Raw genomic sequence first — 19,743 nt, 5'->3', positions numbered from 1 at the left:
TCTATTCATTCCTATGGGATTTTTAGTAGCGTATTTATCAATGGGTGAAAGTTAAAGTTCATCATTTGATAAATACAACTCTTTAAATCCCATAGGAATGAATAGAACATGGGTGAGTTTTTATGTATTAAGCTCTAAACTCACATTTTGATAAATCTGCCCCCTACTGACTGATTGAACTTCATTGAAATCCATTTTTGGTAAGGATGTGTAGTGGAACGGCAGGCTAACAGTTAAAACATAAAAACTCAATTACATTTGCAAAGATTATATACAATGTACTCTCAGAATTTGTAGAATAATGTAATGTATAAGCCATAGGTTATAAAGTTTTCATGCGACAGCCAATATTAGCATAGCAAGTCTACAAACAGCACCCAGACTAATAAATAAATTTTCTCTTTTCCTTTGTCAAACTGCTACAGACCTTTTAGTATCTGTTTGCACACAACAAAAAAGGTCATTTATTAAGAAGAGAATAGGAAGGCTAAAAATACAAAACAAACATTATTAAAGAACAAGGAAAGAAGAATTAACTTGGGGTGCAATATGTTAGACACCCCCAGTAAATTCAGTCACAAAGTTTTTCCCCAGACTAGTGCTCTTACTATCTACTTTTTCTGCCAGCACTCAGTGCACCCTGTTACCACTCCTGATAATATTAAACAAAAAGCACCTTTAGTGACAAACATTGAGCAGTGAAAAGCAAACCTAAACCTGTCACCACTCCTTGTGCATTGGCTACAGTGCATTTCATATTATTAGAAGCTGTAATACCTTCTGCATTTTTCTATTCGTGATTCACATTAAAAGCAATTCAAAAGTAAAGGATGACAAATTGCTCCATCTACCACTGTCCTAAAAATTAAAGGTAGGACAGGTACCCATTTTACTACTATATGTGCTATTAGCCCCTATAGCGATTAGCCCGTGTTGTGCTATTGTGCCCCTATTGCTAGTAGCCCCTATGTGTTCTGTTTGGTTGGGGAGTTTTGGTATCCTTGCGCAGTAAAGAATGATTAAAGTTTGTATTAGGGCTATGACACATGGAGCTACTTGTTGTGACTACAGTCCGCCAGAAAATAATCCGCCATAGACAATACTGAGAAATGTGTGCTATAACACACATAAAGACAATTATCGGCATTGTCTATTTTGTAGCCACAACAAGCAGCTGGCTACAAGTAGCTCAGTATGTCACTGCCCTCAGAGCACAAGTAACTTGGCAGAGGCACTTGAAAAAATAAAAACATGGCTTTCCTCATGTCAGATTTCAGAATTAAATGTAAAACAAATCTGCTATTAACTGAAACATGTTTTCCAGTGACAGAATCCCTTTATAAATGGCCATGCACAGTGCCACAGTGACTGCAGACTCAGCCAATCCTCAAAAAGTTGGTGCCTTAATGTATGTATTTTTTTATTTATATAGTACTGCTTATGCATGCAGCTCTGCACAGCAGGACGATAAACTGACAGAACAAACAGAAGTAAACATGAATAAATACTAAGTATAGTTCCATTAAAGATTAAGTGTTAAAGAGACAAGTGGAACGTTCCTGCTTCATAAAGCGTACAATCTAAAAAGTCCATTTAGGGCCAAAACAGCCGCTTTAAGAAATATCTAATCAGGGCTTAATCAGATATTGATAGAAAACATTTGAAAGTTTCATCAGGCCACTTCTGACCTTGATTGCAAACTATCCTAAACAGGTCCGTTCATGCTCTCCATGGGGAAAATAATTGGATCAGCCCAATTTGGCACACTACCTGGGTGGCTAACTCAGATCCACTAACGTAGACACCACATTGTGGCAGTAAGTTGCTGATGTTGGATGAATATCATACACACCTACTCATTCACTGAGAAGAGCAGGTAAGAGCTCAAAGCAATAGCTTTTGGTATTTGACTTGCACATGGCATGCCATATGACGCCTAGGTCACAAAAATGTTTCTAAAGGAAATGTAACTTAAAGTAACACAGTGTGCTTTATATCCATTTGTAATACAACTTGCATACAACACAATAACAATGCTCCAACTAAAACATAAGCCTAATTCTACTGTATTCCAGAGTATTTGTAGCACACAAAAGTATTGCTTTCTTTACTCAATAAGTGATATATTGGACAATGTAATAATATACAGCCAAAACTCATAAGCACAACATAAAATATAGCTTTACAAATGGAAGGCTGAAAAGCTGCAGCTATAGTTCATCCAAAACGTTTGGAAAAACATACTAATCATTTAAAACAAATGATGGCTTCCTTATTAAAGAATGCTAAAAGCTGTTACACTAACCCAAATCCAATAAAGTAAAAAAACACATTGGGTTTATGTTATATAGAAAGCACCCACATATCTTTGTATAAGATACACCATCAGATGCCAAAGATCTGAAAAAAATCATTGTATCTGTATCCTGAGACTTTTCTCTGACTAGCATTGAGCAGACTTGGGAAAATGCTTCACTGTTAGTTCTAACTGAACCATCATTGTATCCAGACTTGGCTTAGTGCAAGTAGATCTTTTATGTGCTGTAAATGCTCCTTAAATTAAAAATATAATGAACAGAAGAAACCTGCATCTTATTTTCAACACACCATGATGTCTATGGATGCAATACATTTTAAACTGTATTACTCTGATTTTTATTTTAGGTATAATAAATAAAAAATAAAAAAAAAGATTAGCAAACAGCAAATGCATAATTCAGAACCCATCCTCAGCCCAAGACTGCAGTATGTCAGCCTGCAGTGACACTTAATTACACAATAAAACTGATTGCCAATAAAATCCATCAGTAATCAGATTGATTTATCATATTCAATCAGTTTAAAGACCATTATAGCATCTTGTTCAAGACGAGAAAACCAAAAATATTTTTGACCCAAAAGAAATACATACCCCACAGGTGAACAATTATTTCTGTGTTTGCAACATAAACTTTTTCAATCTGCATGAATGTTTCTTAATTCCAATTAAGATACAGGACTACAAATACCTACAAAGTGCATTTTCATAATAACATTTAGAAACCAATTTATCAAAATTTGAATTTTTGAAACTACATTTTTTACCAAACTCAAATGTTTGCTTATTTATAAAGAAATTTCAATCTAAAAAAAATCAAATAAAACTGTAAAAAAGAACATGAATGTACTGAATTTGTATTCTACTCATCATTTTCAATAGGTCTACAAATACAAAAAAATTTAAAAAATTGCTTAACTTTTGCCTAGGACACTAATGAATTTTGAATGCACTGCACCAGAAGAGTATACTTATTATTTTAGTTGTATGAAATGTCTGGATAACCACACAAAAATCCCACTACTAAATCTGGCACATGTTCTTAGGTACACATAGGGTTTCATACATGTATTAAAACAGTGTAGTGTATACGAATGGCCATGGCTTTCAGCTACTCCGTGAATTTTTATATGTGATAAAAGACTAAAAAAGTAAAACTGATTCCAGAAAACATGTAAACAATGTATTTTTTCATAATGTACATTCTGACAAATCCAAAATGGTTTTATGCTTCTTTTTCTCCAAACTACAAAACCACAAAGCTTTGCTTAAAGCTTGTCAATGCTTGCATTCCAAAGTAAGATAGATAAAACATCCTAAATATGAATGCCATGCATGAATGAACAGTCTAATGCCCAATATGCATAGGATTACCAAAGTATGTGGTACTTTTTGCATGTTCGTCAGACACTTTGTCTATTACAAAGCCATGTGTTGTTAGAGACTCTAAAAGTCAGTTGAACCAAGAAAACCATATATTTGTGGAAAAGTACACACTCACTAAAGAGGTAAATGTATCTTTCTACTTTCATTTATGCTGCAGTTTTATTATTTTTTTATATAACATTTCTAAAATCCACCTTAAAGCTTGCAATTATGCGGTACAGTACCTACCACACAATCTTAATTTAAATGTGGGTTAAAATCTATAGTTACATATACAAATTAGTTATCAAAGCTTCCAATAGATCTTCTCTGGTCTGTGTTGCAACAAATGATCAGTTCTAACATTGCTTCCCAAGAACAAGAGCAGATGTACAGTAGGTAGCCAATTAAAGATCTTCCCTGACACAGGGAAAGACAAACTGCAGTTACATATCAGGTCTGGCTAGATGCTGGCTGGCTGCTCACTAGATGAGGACTGGTGGGCATCCTCAGAAGTAGTGGTTTAACAAAAAAATCCCTTTATATTTATGCATCCTTACAAACACCTCTGATTAAGTCAAAATGGAAGTGTCAGGTGACTGCCTATACCCTTATGCTGTGATTTTGTATTATTTTTTTATTAACAATGAATAAATAAAAGGATGTTTGAACTTAACATTGCCTCAACAGATGAGCACCTTCTTGTTGAACCTTTACAGATGGATGCTTTAGGACCTAACAGAGGATCCTTTTAGTATGCATCTGGAGGGATCACATGGCTGGTCTGGACAGGGAAAGCCAAGATAAGCTTAAAAGTGAAACTAACTGGAGCTAGCAAAGGTTTTGAGGAAATGTTCAGTAAAGTACAAGAGACAAATGTTATAAAGCCATCAAGTTTGTCAGAGCAGTTAAATTTGCCCTTGCTAACTTTTGTTTAAATTTAAAAAATTATGCTTCTATATGTCCATTATGTGACACTAACAATTTTACATAACATAAAAGCTTGTGGCTCTGTAATAACCAGTCAAATACACGTCCTTTACAGCAAGTTGTTTAGATCAGAGAGAAGCTAGGTACAGCTCTGTCATTCCAGTTTACATGAATTTATGGGAGGGATGTTGGAACTCTTTTCTGTAGATTTCCTTATATAGAATGTACTACAGTCCTTGAGATTTATCAAGTATGCTTAATAGATGCCTTGAGGTTTCAATGTAATTTGCAACAATTATAATTCTGATCAATTCCAATTTTGATTTACTATTGAATTTTCATCAAGTGAAATTAAATATGAAAGGGAGAATCAGCTAGGGGGCAGATTTCTGTGTAAAAAAAGATGAAGACATCTTTAAGGGGACATGCAACAACAAGAAATAATTTCAAATCCTATTTTATTGTGTTAATCAAACAAAAGAAACTTTCCTTACGCTATATACATTTTTTTACTTCATTTGTTTTGGGAATCCACAATAAAGCCAGGCAGGTAGGCACCATTTTGTGGAAACTGTTATCATGGGAAGCTTTGAATAATCCCAAAATATCAAGTATGCACAAGAAATGGAGAACTGATGCACATGCCCATGCATAGGCTATGAAGTTATAGACAGTGAGGAAGAAGGGGTTATTTGAGGAGTGCAGTGACATCAAGGAGGTACAGAAATGAAAAAGTGAAAGTAATTGTGTCGCAGGCATAGAGGTGGGAAGGCACAATATGATTGATAGCTGAGATTGTTAAATTATTTCATAACAGATATGGATGTTTCATTTAAAAAAATAAAAATGTGGGTTTAATTAATAATTGGAAAACAACTTTTGTAATACAGCTTTTTAAGTCTGGGTGACAGGTCCTCTTTAATTTTGCTTGCATTTTTTTGCCTTGATAGCTCATTTTCCTCATGTGGAACTTTTCCATACTTTATTTATTCTTGATTACATATTATAAACAAATGTAAACATAATTGATATTTAAGTATAAAACAGAGTGCTTTAAAATGCCTATCTATCCTAGTTATGGAATTGTCTGCCCCCATAGATAAAAAGCAAATTATCTTGACTGCTGGCACTGTGCCATCCTGAAATTTATATTCAGTAAAGCTTTAAAAATCTTATTTACAGAAGGCCAAATAAAATAACATTTTCCTACTGAACTAAGCTTATTATAGCACAGTACTGTAGCTGACACTAATACCATGAAACACTAGTGTTTGGGACGCCTAAAGGTTTTTTTAAGCAAATTGTATAATAACTGTATAAACAAACCAATAGGTTGTTACTGCTTGATGATATTCAGCATATTAAAGTTCTGTTATTTTTAATTTTCCAACAGATTAGTTGAAAATATAATCCACCAAGGTGTCAGTGATTCATCTTGCATGTTTAGCCTTGCATAAGCAACCAAGGCTCCTAATGTTTAAAAATAATAGAGGATGTGTGTGAATTTAATATATGCTTTATATATTTAATGTATGATATTGATTAAATAAATGTAATGTTATATTTTGTTGATAATCAACCAAGACTTCCACTTCACCCCTAAATAAATTCTACAGTATCTCAAAAACACTCACTTATAAGTAAATTCTTATCAGGAATGTAAAGCAAACTTTATCTTGAATCATATTTTATTATAATAAGCCCACTTATAGATTTTGCTCTGTAATCAGTTCCCAGGTCTGATAAATTCTATTTTTCCTGCAAGTTACTTACTTACCACTCACTAAGCATATCATCCAGGGCATGATCAATATCTAAGACCAAATCTTAAGGCAGCAGACACGTTTCCTAACAAATGCAAAAAACAGGGAGAAGCCAACACAGCAAAACACTGGAATTTACAATGACATAATATAGTGCTTTGGCAACTTTATTATAAACTTGTAACTAAAAAACAATGTATGCACTTACCCAGAACAAATCAGTTTTTATACTCTGAAACAAACATGGGCAGTAGTTACATAGGGTTGAAAAAAGACCAGAGTCCATCAAGTTCAACCCTTCCAAGTAAACCCAGCACACACAAACCTATACTGACCTATCTATACACTCACATACATAAATATATATACCAACATCAATTCTAACTGTAGATTTTAGTATCACAATAGCCTTGGATACTATGCTTGTTCAAGAACCCATCCAGGCCCCTCTTAAAGGCATTAACAGAATCTGCCATTACAACATCACTAGAAAGGACATTCCACAACCTCACTGCCCTCACCGTGAAAAACCACTTACGCTGCTTCAAATGGAAGCTCTGTTGCTCTAATCTAAAGTAATGTACTTTACTTTTATTTGCCTTGGAGCACTACCATATACAAACGGCAGACTTTAAACAGCATGCCTGACATTTTCATCAGAGGTTTGCCAACTTCCTGGTTGGGAGCTGCGTCACCTGAACAGGAGACAGCAGTGTCACCTCCTATTCCTCCTATGTTGAAGAACAACAAGGACAGCGCTCAAATTGCGGTGTTAAAAACAATTTCTTAAAGTTTAAAACTACACTTACAATTTATCAATCAAAGATTTCAAGGGAATTTGATGTACAATAAGTCCTTGATCATTTGATGCACTGTAGGTGTATTTGCAAACTCCAATAAATTTTTTTTAACATAGCACTTGAAGAGCTCCCTCTGTTGTTGTTTCTCATGCTACCACAACCCCCTTTGTATGCTGTTCACCTTTGCAAATAAGATTGGGCTGCAGTATACAAGTAATCAGCTTGTGTTACAATTAATAGGGATGCACTGAATCCAGGATTTGGTTCGGTATTCGGCCAGGATTCGGCCAAATCCACGGTCCTGGCTGAACCGAATCCGAATCCTAAAAATCCGTTACTTTTTGTCATGTTAACACAGAAGTGGAAATTGGGGGTTCGGCCCAACCCGAAAAAATGGATTTGGTGGAGCCCTAACAATTAACTTTTAGTTATATTTCTAAAGAAGGTATAAATGTTTTCAATGACATGTTGACATTGAAAAAGTGTTTCCAGAGCAGAGGAGATTCAAAATAAATAAATACACAAAACTTTGTGCTGAAATATGCACAGCATTATCTGTGTTTAAAAGCACAGGAACACTACACAAAACATGTTGTAAATGATCTTCCATTATATTCATAAGTGTATCCCATGAGCTTTCAAATTAGCTCTTAAAGATTTCATCCATGAAAAACAAAACCACTCCGAATAATTCTCTGTAGCTATAAATGCTGGGTGGCCTTTGAAAAATAATGTACTGAGCCAAAAAGAAGAAAGGAAATGCCTGCTGCCTAACCCTTCTCTGCATTCATTCATTAGCTGCTGTGACATGCAGATACAATCATGTTTAACAAAGAACTAAAAGCAGAAGCAAGATGTTGGCTTACCATACTGATTATATTTCGTCATGTCTACAGGCTGTTTTATGCACCCCACACATATATTTAAATGAAGTATATCACTGTGTACTAAATTTTTTCTATACAAATAGTTTTTACAGTAAATATTATCATAAACCCAATTAACTATTATAGTACAGGTATAGTGTCTACATCTTATTATCTGAAATGCTTGGGACCTGGGATTTCCAAATAAGCGATCTTTCAGTTATTTGGATCATCATATCTTAAGTCTGCCAAAACCATTTCAAATCATGTAAACATTAAATTAGCCCAATAGAATTATTTTGCCCCCAGTATGCATGTATGCAGCTTAGTTTGGATTAAGTACAAGGTGAAGTTTTATTATTATAGAGTAAAAGGAAATAATTTGCAAACACATTATTTGCTTAAAAGAGAAGAAAACCTTAAATCACTGGGGGGGGGGGGGGTGCCAAATATAAGGCACCCCCAGTGATTGTAATCACTTACCTGATACCCTGAGACTTTTAGCAGAAAACTGCACTGGCCCTGAGTACTTCTGTTTGAGCACCACAGAGTGATCCTCATCTTCTGCGTCTTTTCAAAATCCTGAGGCTAAAGCATGGACAGCTGAATGAAAAAGCTGGGGTTTTTTTTGTTACAGTTGGGCTTTTCACTCTACTGCATGTGAACACCCGTGGGAAGAAAGAAGAAGCAGGAAGAGGATTGCTTGCACAGAAGTACCAGAAGTACCCTGGTCTAGGACAGTTTTCTGCTATCAGAAGCACAGGCCCAGGTTATCGTAAGACAGCCTTCTTGTAATTCTGAGCTTTCTAAGTAACACATTTCCAAATAAGGGATCCTGTACTTCACCGGGAGGTACCAATTGGCATCCCCTAGTGAATAAAGTAATAAACTTTTTACCCCAGTTTGGCTCTCCTTTTCTGTAAAAAATACACACTACTTGGGCTGGTGTATAGGGAGTGCAGCATATGTTCTGAGTTTACTATACTCTGTAGGTACACAACAAGGGTTGCTTGGAAGAATGTATTTTTATACATTTTGTAACCCATACTGGAGGTGATTTACAAGTGGGTGACAAAATGACCCCTGTGTGCTTATCTTGAAGTTGCAGCATACTGATACTTTAAGGGTGAATACACATGGAGCTTCTGGTAATGGCTACTTGTCACGGCTACTAAAATAGACAATACTGATCATTTACTGATAATTGTCTCTACGTGTGTTTTAGCACAGGCAATTCTAAGTATTGTCTATGGCTGGGAATTTTCTGGTGTTTTGTAGCCCTCACAAGTAGCTGCTACTAAGGACGATGCAGTAACATGATAACACTATACGCAATGGGTCCAAAAGGGGTGATCACAATCCAAACTGCAGAATTAACTAAGGCCTCATGCGCATTAGTGTTTTACAGGGGTGGTTAAAATTTAAAACGTTTTTATCCTTTCTAAATGGTTTTGCATAAATATGACCTAGTGATCTGTTTTTCACGCAATTGAAAAATGAGAACCCTAGTAAACAAATGAGTCAAAAAATATAATGGTTGTTCAATTATTTACTGCAGAAAATAATCCATGCAACTATTTTTTTTTTGTAGTAACTGTTGATAAGTCCTTCATATCGTCTTGGAGGAATTTTAGCCCATTCCTCCTTACAAAACAGCTTAAACTTGGGGATATGTTGTTGGGCTTCCTTGCATTAACTGTCCGCTTCAGGTCCTTCCCTAACATTTGTATAGGATTACTGTCATGTTGGGACATTGACTTGGCCATTCCAAAACATTAACTTTGTCCCTGCATTAACCATTGACTTGGCCATTCCAAAACATTAACTTTGTCCCTGCATTAACCATTCTTTGGTAGATTGGCTTATGTGTTCCTAATTCCATCAATGATGGCAAGCCATAGTAGTCCAGAGGCAGCACACTAGGCCCAAACTGCTGCCCATGATACTGCTGCTATGTTTTACAGATGGGATAAGGTTCTTATGTTGGAATGGAATTCAGTGGAACCGCATGAATTGAGTAATTTTGCAAAAATTACAAAATTAAACCAAAACTGCATTTTTGTTAAAACTGTTCCCGAATATAGCATCAGGAAATAACTAGAGACCTACCTGGTTCCACAGATTAATGGCTTCCTTTCAAATCTGTGGAATCAGATATGTCTGTGTAAACTATTACATTTAAAGTTATTTTTTGCAGTTCAGATAGTGTTTATTAACCTTTTCCAAATAAGCCCAACTAAATGAACTCAAAATACAAGGGTATATTTTCCATTTAAATAGATCAGCCTACTAGAGAAATCTAAAATTCCCTCATAACTCTTAATTTGAAGTAAACTTTCAAACTTGAATATAAAAGATATTCCCAGCACCTTCTACCCCAAATGATAAATACTGGGGAGCATAACCAGAATCTGTATGCTGCTCAGGTAACTGGACAGAAAAAAATCAGAGAGTATAGGTAGCTGTAAAGTGAGCATGAGCAAAATCACTGGTGTATCTTGTAAACTTGTAACGAGTTGTATATATAGACTTGAAAAAAAAGATATAAAGGTATGGGATCTGTTATCCAGAATGCTTGGGACCTGGTGTCTTCCGGATAAGGGATCTTTCCGTAGTTTGCATCTCCACGCTTTAAGTTTACTAAAAAATCATTTAAACATTAAGTAAACCAAATAGGATTGTTTTCCATCCAATAAGGATTAATTATATCTTAGTTGGGATCAAGTACAAGGTACTGTTTTAATACTACAGAGAAAAAGTAAATCATTTCTAACAATTAGAATGATTTCTTTAAAATGGAGTCTATGGGAGATGGCCTTGCTGTAATTTGTAACTTTCTGGATAATGGGTTTCCGGATAAGGGATCCTATACCTGTGTGTATGTATATATATATATATATTACCAGAAGGGTGGCACACCACTTTAATTATATACCCAGGTGCACGGTAAAAATATAACACATCATACAAAAAAGACCAGCAACACTGGGATTTCTGTGCAAATCAAAAAAGTATATTTAAATGTGCATATACAGGCATGTATACAGCTGTATATGCACATTTATCTTCTTTGCACTAATATATATATATATATATATATATATATATATAGTATAAAAAAAGACCAGCAACTCCGGGATTTCTTGTGAAAAATTAAAACATATATTCAAAGTAGCATAAACAGCCGACGTAACGTTTCGGTCCCCTTTACCGAGCACCCGAGGTATGTTATGTAGCAGTGTGCCATCCTTTGTATATATATATATATATATATATATATATATATATATATATATATATATATATTAGTGCAAAGCTCAATGTAGTTATTTATGTGGGCCAAGGTAATAAAAACATATGGGTCGACATTGCCAGGCAAAGGCACCCAAACTTGCTGTATGCAACTTAATAAAACAAAAGTAAAATTAAAGGACATGTAAACCCTATAAATCTTTACCATGTCTTTAGGTTGGGCACATTTCCCCCCCCCCCCCCCCCCCAAACTGCATCATTTTCTCTGTCTGATAGGAGCCCCTTTAAAGAAGACCTCAATCACTTTTAACTAACTTGTCTTTTGCCCACCCCACCTGGCTTTGTCACTTTGCAGCCATATCTTCTCTCTGCCTATGACCATACAAGTGATCTGCTGTCAGTTAAAAAAGTTTTGGGCATGCCTTATAGGTCTATTCCCCAGTAGAAAAATAGGAGGTATTGTAGGCATCCAATCACAGCTCTGGCTTCATGCAGGGAAAGACAAACTGCGGTTTGCTGTCAGGTCTGCATAGCTGCTGCTTGGCTTTCATCCTACAGTTCAAAGTGCTGAATACCACATGTTCTCATGTACAGCATAAGGGCTGTGGCACACGGGGAGATAAGTCGCCGCGCAACAAATCTCCCTTGTCGCGGGGGACTAATCTCCCAGAAATGCCATCCCACCGGCAAAAGGGAGTAGGAAGTGGTACAGATGGGCAGTGCTGATAAGGTTTTGGGGACTTTCAGTAAACCATTAAAGGAGAAGGAAAGGCTAATAAAGAGTTAATCTCAAGCTGCAGGCATACCTTCAGTTGTCTCAATACTGCCCTTAAGTCTCCCCATATTTCAGTAGTTCAGATGATCAGAAGCCAAACAGGAAGAAAAAACGCTGAGCTGGGTAGGGAAGATTCCCATAATGCAACGCTCCTGCACAGACACTACGACCAGTTTCTTAGCAAGCACATGCGCAGAAGCAGGAGTGTCTAGGTGCCCCATGGTGACGCTTGTAAAAGAAGTGGAAGCAGCGGCGAGCTGGGGGCATAGGAAGAGGACGCCGGCAGGTGCTGGGGGAGCGGAGCAAAGCGGGGGTGGGGATGTTTTCCATGATGGTTTCCTGCTGCCCTGCCACCTTTTATATGCGCAGTGTGGACGTGGGGTGCTGGTGGCTTTCGGAGTTGGCGTGTGAGTCAGAGCGGGGAGGGGGTGCTGTTGGACAGACGCAGCCTGCAGGTGCTGGGGGAGCGGGGGGGGGTAGGCTGGCTGGGGACATGTGCAGTAGAGAGTAGTGACGGAAAAAGATGGCGGCGCCGTTCACTGAAATGAGTATTTAGTATGTAGTAAGTGTATCTCTGTAAATCTTTTACTAGGCAATCCAGAAATATTGCGTTTCTACATAGCGATTGTAGTACTATTGAATAGTGTGCTTAATTGATTTTGACTTTCCTTGTCCTTTAAGGCATATTCCTTTTATTTGTAGAGGTGTGTGTGTATAAAGTAATAGCCTAGTGTGCTGTAAGAATAAGCCAGACCTTTTATTTTACTTTTGTAGTACAAGACCAATCACCCTTTTTGTCCAGCCTTCTTATCGTCTATATGAAAACATTGGGTTTCTTTAGTCATGCTGCTATAAGTCCTTAAATATTCAAGACAGCAAAAAAAGTCCTAACCTAAGTCTATTATTGACAGTCCCTCCAGCAATGAACACTATTTTGGACCCCTTAGGTGAGGATGATTCACATTATTGGAAAGTTTAAGCTGAAAATGTAAAATGTTTAGCAAAAAATAAATAGCTGGCATTCAATTTCAATATCAATTTCTGTAGTCACCCCCAGGCCTGATTACTGCCACACCTGTTTCAATCAAGAAATCACTTAAATAGGAGCTACCTGACACAGAGAAGTAGACCAAAAGCACCTCAAAAGCTAGACATCATGCCAAGATCCAAAGAAATTCAGGAACAAATGAGAACAAAAGTAATTGAGATCTATCAGTCTGGTAAAGGTTATAAAGCTATTTCTAAAGCTTTGGGACTCCAGCGAACCACAGTGAGAGCCATTATCCACAAATGGCAAAAACATGGAACAGTGGTGAACCTTCCCAGGAGTGGCCGGCCGACCAAAATTACCCCAAGAGTGCAGAGACAACTCATCCGAGAGGCCACAAAAGACCCCAGGACAACATCTAAAGAACTGCAGGCCTCACTTGCCTTAATTAAGGTCAGTGTTCACGACTCCACCATAAGAAAGAGACTGGGCAAAAACGGCCTGCATGGCAGATTTCCAAGGCGCAAACCACTTTTAAGCAAAAAGAACATTATGGCTCATCTCAATTTTGCTAAAAAACATCTCAATGATTGCCAAGACTTTTGAGAAAATACCTTGTGGACCGACGAGACAAAAGTTGAACTTTTTGGAAGGTGCGTGTCCCGTTACATCTGGCGTAAAAGTAACACAGCATTTCAGAAAAAGAACATCATACCAACAGTAAAATATGGTGGTGGTAGTGTGATGGTCTGGGGTTGTTTTGCTGCTTCAGGACCTGGAAGGCTTGCTGTGATAGATGGAACCATGAATTCTACTGTCTACCAAAAAATCCTGAAGGAGAATGTCCGGCCATCTGTTCGTCAACTCAAGCTGAAGCGATCTTGGGTGCTGCAGCAGGACAATGACCCAAAACACACCAGCAAATCCACCTCTGAATGGCTGAAGAAAAACAAAATGAAGACTTTGGAGTGGCCTAGTCAAAGTCCTGACCTGAATCCTATTGAGATGTTGTGGCATGACCTTAAAAAGGCGGTTAAATTCACATCTAAAGATAAGTGAATTTCGTAAGACTGCATAAGTCAAGTGATGAGAACCAAAGACTACAGGAAAAATGAGCACTGAACAAAACTTCCCTTATATTACATTGTATAAAAGGGAAGTAATTCTGACTTGCATAAATGTCATACACATATGCTGTAGCACAATGCCTATAAGTTAGGCACATCTCCCCTACCTGAACTGTATCATTTGTGCTGCATATATCCCCTCTTTTCACCAGCACCATCACATTTTCCTAAAACAAAAAGCAGCTTTCACCCTGCTGCCATTTGCCATCTGAGTTGAGTAGAACTGAGCATGCTCAGTAGCCAAAGCCAAAGTAAATTCCTGAGGAAGGGGCTGAGTGGGTTAGAGAAGGAGAAGGAATCCTAAGTGATTTAGGGGATTCTGCAACCTTACTATTAACCTTTGAACAACCAGCGTGTGTGTGTTTGGGGGGGGGGGGGGACTACATGTCCTTTAAAAACAATAACAAAAACAATTTAATAAAACCAGCAAGACTGCCTTGCCTTGGATTTCTGCTACCTTTGATAACAAGGTACCTTCTTGTTATTATATGAAGAAAAGACCATATCAGTCATTCATGAAGAACAGGTTTTTTAAAACATGATACTATGGGAAATGGCACTGCTGTATTTTGGAGTTTCCTGGATATTGGGTTATGGAATAAAATACACTAATGAACCTAAATACATTACATCTTTAGCTAAAATAAATTAGCCATTGCAAAACATAGGATTTGGCCTTCTCTTGATGGTATCAAGCTATTTAACTTTTCTGTGAGATTACGAAATATTAACTTGAGAGAAAAATATGTGTGTTTCAAAACCATAGGTTGCAAAACATTAAGGCAAATGATGAAAAGCACACATTGGTTTAAATGATCTTTGCAGACTAGGAATCAATCCAACTATGACAGAAAAAGGCATTTAAACTAAACCTGCAACTTGAGAAATTAAAAATGTATTAGACCAAACAAAATAAGGGTGTGCTCACCTATTGTAGTGTAGCCTGGCATATATGCTCCAAGAATTTTAATAATATAAGGCTGTTTATCCATAAAGCAAATGACTACAACTCACATTTAGACTGTTTAATATTCAGTTAATAACAGCAAGCCAACTGTCCCCCATTTTATCATATACTCAATAAAATGACATACAATAACATTGCTGCCAAAATACTGAGAGCTTATTCAGCAATTCTGAATAAATCTATTCATATAAATGCGTTGTGCAATTTATAATCATTTTCTCTCACTTTAAAAGACTTGCTAAATTAATACCCTTGTCCATCTACTTATGTTTTAGTTACAACTGTCACATTACTGCACAGAGCTGGATTTAATCTTTACATTTCCATGAAGCTGTATTGGCATTTTTGTCACAGTTAATTACAACAGCATTGTAATAGAAACCATTTCAACTGCCAGAGCTTGGCTATTTCACACTTATATTCTCCCCTGCTAAGGCAGAGGAAGAGTAAAGTGAAGAAAGGAACTGTTCACACATCAGTGAGCCACAATAAAGTCAGATTCAACTTTAAGTCATAAATAGCTTGGAGTCATTAATCTAGTTAGCTTGTTTCCTTAAAGGGGCTGTCCAATTTAAAACTTTCTTTTAGTATGGTGTAGACAGCAGAAATCTAATGCAATTTGCTTTTGGCCTTCATTTGGTATTCTTTATGTTGCTTTAATTATTCATTTTTTTCTTGGTTGGCAGGCATAACTTACCACAGCAACCAGGAAGCAGCTTTAAAATCAGTAGAGTGCACAAATAGCAGAGTACCAAAGAAACAAAAAGATAAGCAAAAAAATAAGATTATCAATAAAAGCAAAGCCTCACAGTCTGTAACATGGTTGCTGCGGTCATAGACCACATCAACCTGATAACATTTTCAGTTGCAGTTTAAAAAGATGTAGAGCAAAAAGGCTAATAAATGAAAAACATACAGAAGAAATAATGAAGACCTACTGATAACATTGCTTAGACTGGTGCATCTATAACATGCTAAAGGTTTATGCAAAGGCAAACTTCCCCTTAATAAAGGTTTACGGACCATAGGTCTAATTTGGACTCATTTTTAAAGTCCTCTTTGTCAGTTAACAAATTCATATGCAGAGGAAAAAGTAGAATGTCATGTTGTACAAACGAGTGTAAACTGACCTTAATTAGCATTAAGATTATTATCATTACGGTTTAAAATGAACATACTTATGTATGTGTATAGACATATACTGATTTCTAGTCAGGTTCACAGTAACATAAAAAATCCCTGTATGAGGCATTAGCAGGTCGTATGTAAATAAATGTAAACCTTGCTTGTATAAAGGTATAAGAATTAATGCTACACTAAAAAAAACTTGCCTGCTACAGTGTTACTAGCATGTTTCCAATGATTTTTCCAGTAGGAAAACCAAATGTAATACAACCAATCTCCACAAGTTGGCACTGTTATTACAGGCTAGAGATCAGCATCCTTACCAAACGTGAAATGGAAATCACAGCATTCCAAAATTCTTAATTATATACATTTTCATTTTTCCCACCAGGCATGCCTTTTAACTGGGTTCATTTTGGGTACAGACATCCTTGAAGGAAAATAACTTTTAACTATAATGTAGCAATGTTTTGTAAACAATGAAAACTCAAAGTGCTTGCAACTTCCCCAAATTGTTCTTGTATCCTTGGAAGGCACAGATTATACACCATAACATAACTTTATACAGTACTGGCACAGAAATATTTGAGCAGATTAGATGACATTACAATACTCAGGAAATAAAATCTGCTGTTACACGCTAGAAAAAAAAATGCCTTATAGCCCACTAGTAAATCAATAAATGGAAACAGAAAGATGAAAAATCTACAGTGTAGTGATACTCGGATAGGTCTGCCACTGCCAGTCTCTTAGAACTTGATATTTAAACCAAAAAATGGTCTTCAGGCAACATTGAAAAAAAAAAATTATGTATACAGTTTTCAGACTCAGATTACTTGCACCATGCCTTAGATGCATTCAATTAAATCAAAACCTGAAAAACAACTTTAGTTATCAGTTTTTTTAAGGTTTCCATTGGTGTTTTGTTTGACCAGTTTCACAGCAGTTTCAAAGCACCAGTAACGAGAAAAGCAAACATCTTGCTTAATAGTGTTCAAAGCAAATATTTGCCATTGCAAACCACCACATGCACAACTGAAACTATGTATCAAATTATACCTTCTCACAAAATGCAATGACTAGACTATAATACTATCAAATAATTACAGGAACACAAAAAGCAACACTGACTGTTACAACTTGTGCTACATACAAAAATTATATGTCAAGTTTCTTTACCCCTATCCCGAGCCCCTATGAGTTGCCAGGACCAGTAAGGGCCAAACAGCCTCTATGGGCTCAACAGCATTCATGCCCTGTGTATAAAAGCAACTTGCACAACAGAACATTCACTGTCCAGTTACGAGAAAAAAAAACAAATAAAAACAGAACTCTGGGATTGTAGAGGCACCAAATATGCATTCACATTGAAAACAATGTTCCAATCCTGGACAGTAACTTCAGCTCTTAGATACATGTGTATGCACCTTTAGGATATGGAAGACATCAGATAGAAAGGGGGGGGGGGTTGATCACTGACCTATGAAACAACTAAAGTCATGTCAGTCACTGACTAATGGCGCACTGCAAAATATGTTGGAGCTCTAATAATAATTACTCAAGGCCAAGGGGTGAAGTTTTCATGTATTCTGCATCAAATTAAATCTAACACAGCAAGATGACAGACTGTTGTTGCCATTTGCCAAAAATGAAGAAAATGGATAGGAAACATAATCAAAAAACCCACAATCTTATAGTTTCTGGCAGTATTATTCAGGCTATGCATGTTAGAAAAAAGGATCCCTTGCTGTACATCACTAAATAAGACAGTAAGTAGGCACCTTTGTAGTGACCAAATTAGCCAGCCTGAGTTTAAGTATGATCACACACCAACTCTGCATTCAGATGTTTCATATGTTGGAGGTCAAAGCAATAGCCAAATCTGCCATTAAATAGGTTAATTATGGGAACACATCCCATAACAAATGTGCAGGATCATTTACAGTTCTGTCCAGAAACCAACTGAGAATACCAATAACATACTAGCTGGCTATAGGGAGGCATTTAATGCTATGGGATGAATGGCAAAGAGATAGGGAGGAGCAAAATGCTAGAAAATACAAATAATGGTGCAGGGGAATTATTTGTATTATTATTGATTGTGTTTTCTATGAAAGTGAATGCAGTAGCAGGAAAGGAATCTCTCAAGTGATATTAACAGGGATGTCCAACCTCCAGCCCTCCATCCATCAGTTGTTAGTGGGGGCCCCGAAGCTGACACCTATAATTGCTACCATGATATATTTAGTCATAAACACATAAAGACTTGAGGTACCTCTGCGTGAAACATCAGCAATATATCACAATGAGCAAGAAAATTCAGCATACTGATATATCTATACATAGGGACACAATAACAGGCAAGCAGAGTGGATCTTATATACATCATATTATTTCATCCAAAGTCTTGTGTAGGGACCAGATGCTCCCAGCATTACTACTACATGCCATAAGCAACATACAGAGGCTGGCATGTACATGTGCTGTACATTACCTGTCCTTAGGGTGGCTGCACACAGCACACACACGACCAGGAAGGTCCTTGCACTTGCTTCCATATTCCAAGATCCGATATGCCAACGCTGGAGGAGCTGCCCAACCTAGCCTGGGCCACCTACACCTGAAATGGCCCGGATATCAAATGGCAGCTCCCGGTAATGAAGTGCCAGTCAGTAACCCTGGCAGTTCGCTGTGAGAAAGACTCCCCAAACAGGCACGCAGTCTGCCCTTCCCAGCAGGGCTGCTCCTGGCAATGATTCACAAAGGTAGGGGAAATAACTAAAAGAACAACCCAACGAAAGAATCTGGAAGGAATTTGAGGGATCCCTCTAGAAGCAGCGCAACCAACTTCCACTCAGGAGAGAAGTTCTCGCACAGCAACAGCAGCCGCGGGTGGGAATGGTAGGTCCGGGCAGGTGGCAGCGCAGAGAGGATGCACAAGGGCGGGCTGTCTCGGCGGGATGTTAGCTCAGGAGCACTCAGTTCCTCAGTCGCTGGTCCCTGTGACTTGACTGTCTGTCTCCTCTGACGGCTGCTTCCCCTATTACCACTCACTCCCTCCTCTCTAGCCAAGCTAACCGGTTCAGGCGCGGCCCCGTGTGGACCGTGAACGCGCTGGAACCCACTTGCTAGAATGTGCGGGGCACAAAGCGCGTACTCGGGGCCACCAAGTTTAGCAGTTGCTAGCCAACCAGTTAGCAACAGTCCGGTTCCGGCAACTAGTAATTGCTGGGCACTAGTCCCACTACAATATAGAGCGAGCACCCGTGGCTTACACATAAATAGTACTTACTATAAGCTTGTCTCGCCTTTAACTAATAAGAGATTAAAGCTGGGGGTACCATACTGCTATTTCCAAAACATGCATAGAGAAATGGTTAGCCTACGTGGTAATACGATTGTTCTAATCTATTAAACATTTTCGGAACAAAGCTTCTCTATTGGATACAATTGCATGATGTTGAACTA

General features: G+C 37.4%; 1 protein-coding gene across 2 annotated transcripts in view; it reads right to left on the bottom strand.

Moving 5' to 3' along the window:
• Window positions 1-19,499, bottom strand: part of alcam (activated leukocyte cell adhesion molecule) — a 43,141-nt gene extending 23,642 nt beyond the window's left edge. Inside the window, exon 1 of one of the 2 annotated variants that reach the window (XM_012957314.3) lies at window positions 18,770-19,499. In XM_012957314.3, the coding sequence (XP_012812768.1) occupies window positions 18,770-18,833 (64 nt within the window). In that variant the 5' untranslated portion in view covers window positions 18,834-19,499. 2 annotated transcript variants of the gene reach the window in all.
• Between the last annotated feature and the right edge of the window lie 244 nt (window positions 19,500-19,743).

This window comes from Xenopus tropicalis, chromosome 2, assembly GCF_000004195.4.
Source record: "Xenopus tropicalis strain Nigerian chromosome 2, UCB_Xtro_10.0, whole genome shotgun sequence".
NCBI lineage: Eukaryota > Metazoa > Chordata > Amphibia > Anura > Pipidae > Xenopus > Xenopus tropicalis.
This window is presented reverse-complemented; position numbering and strand designations above follow the sequence as displayed.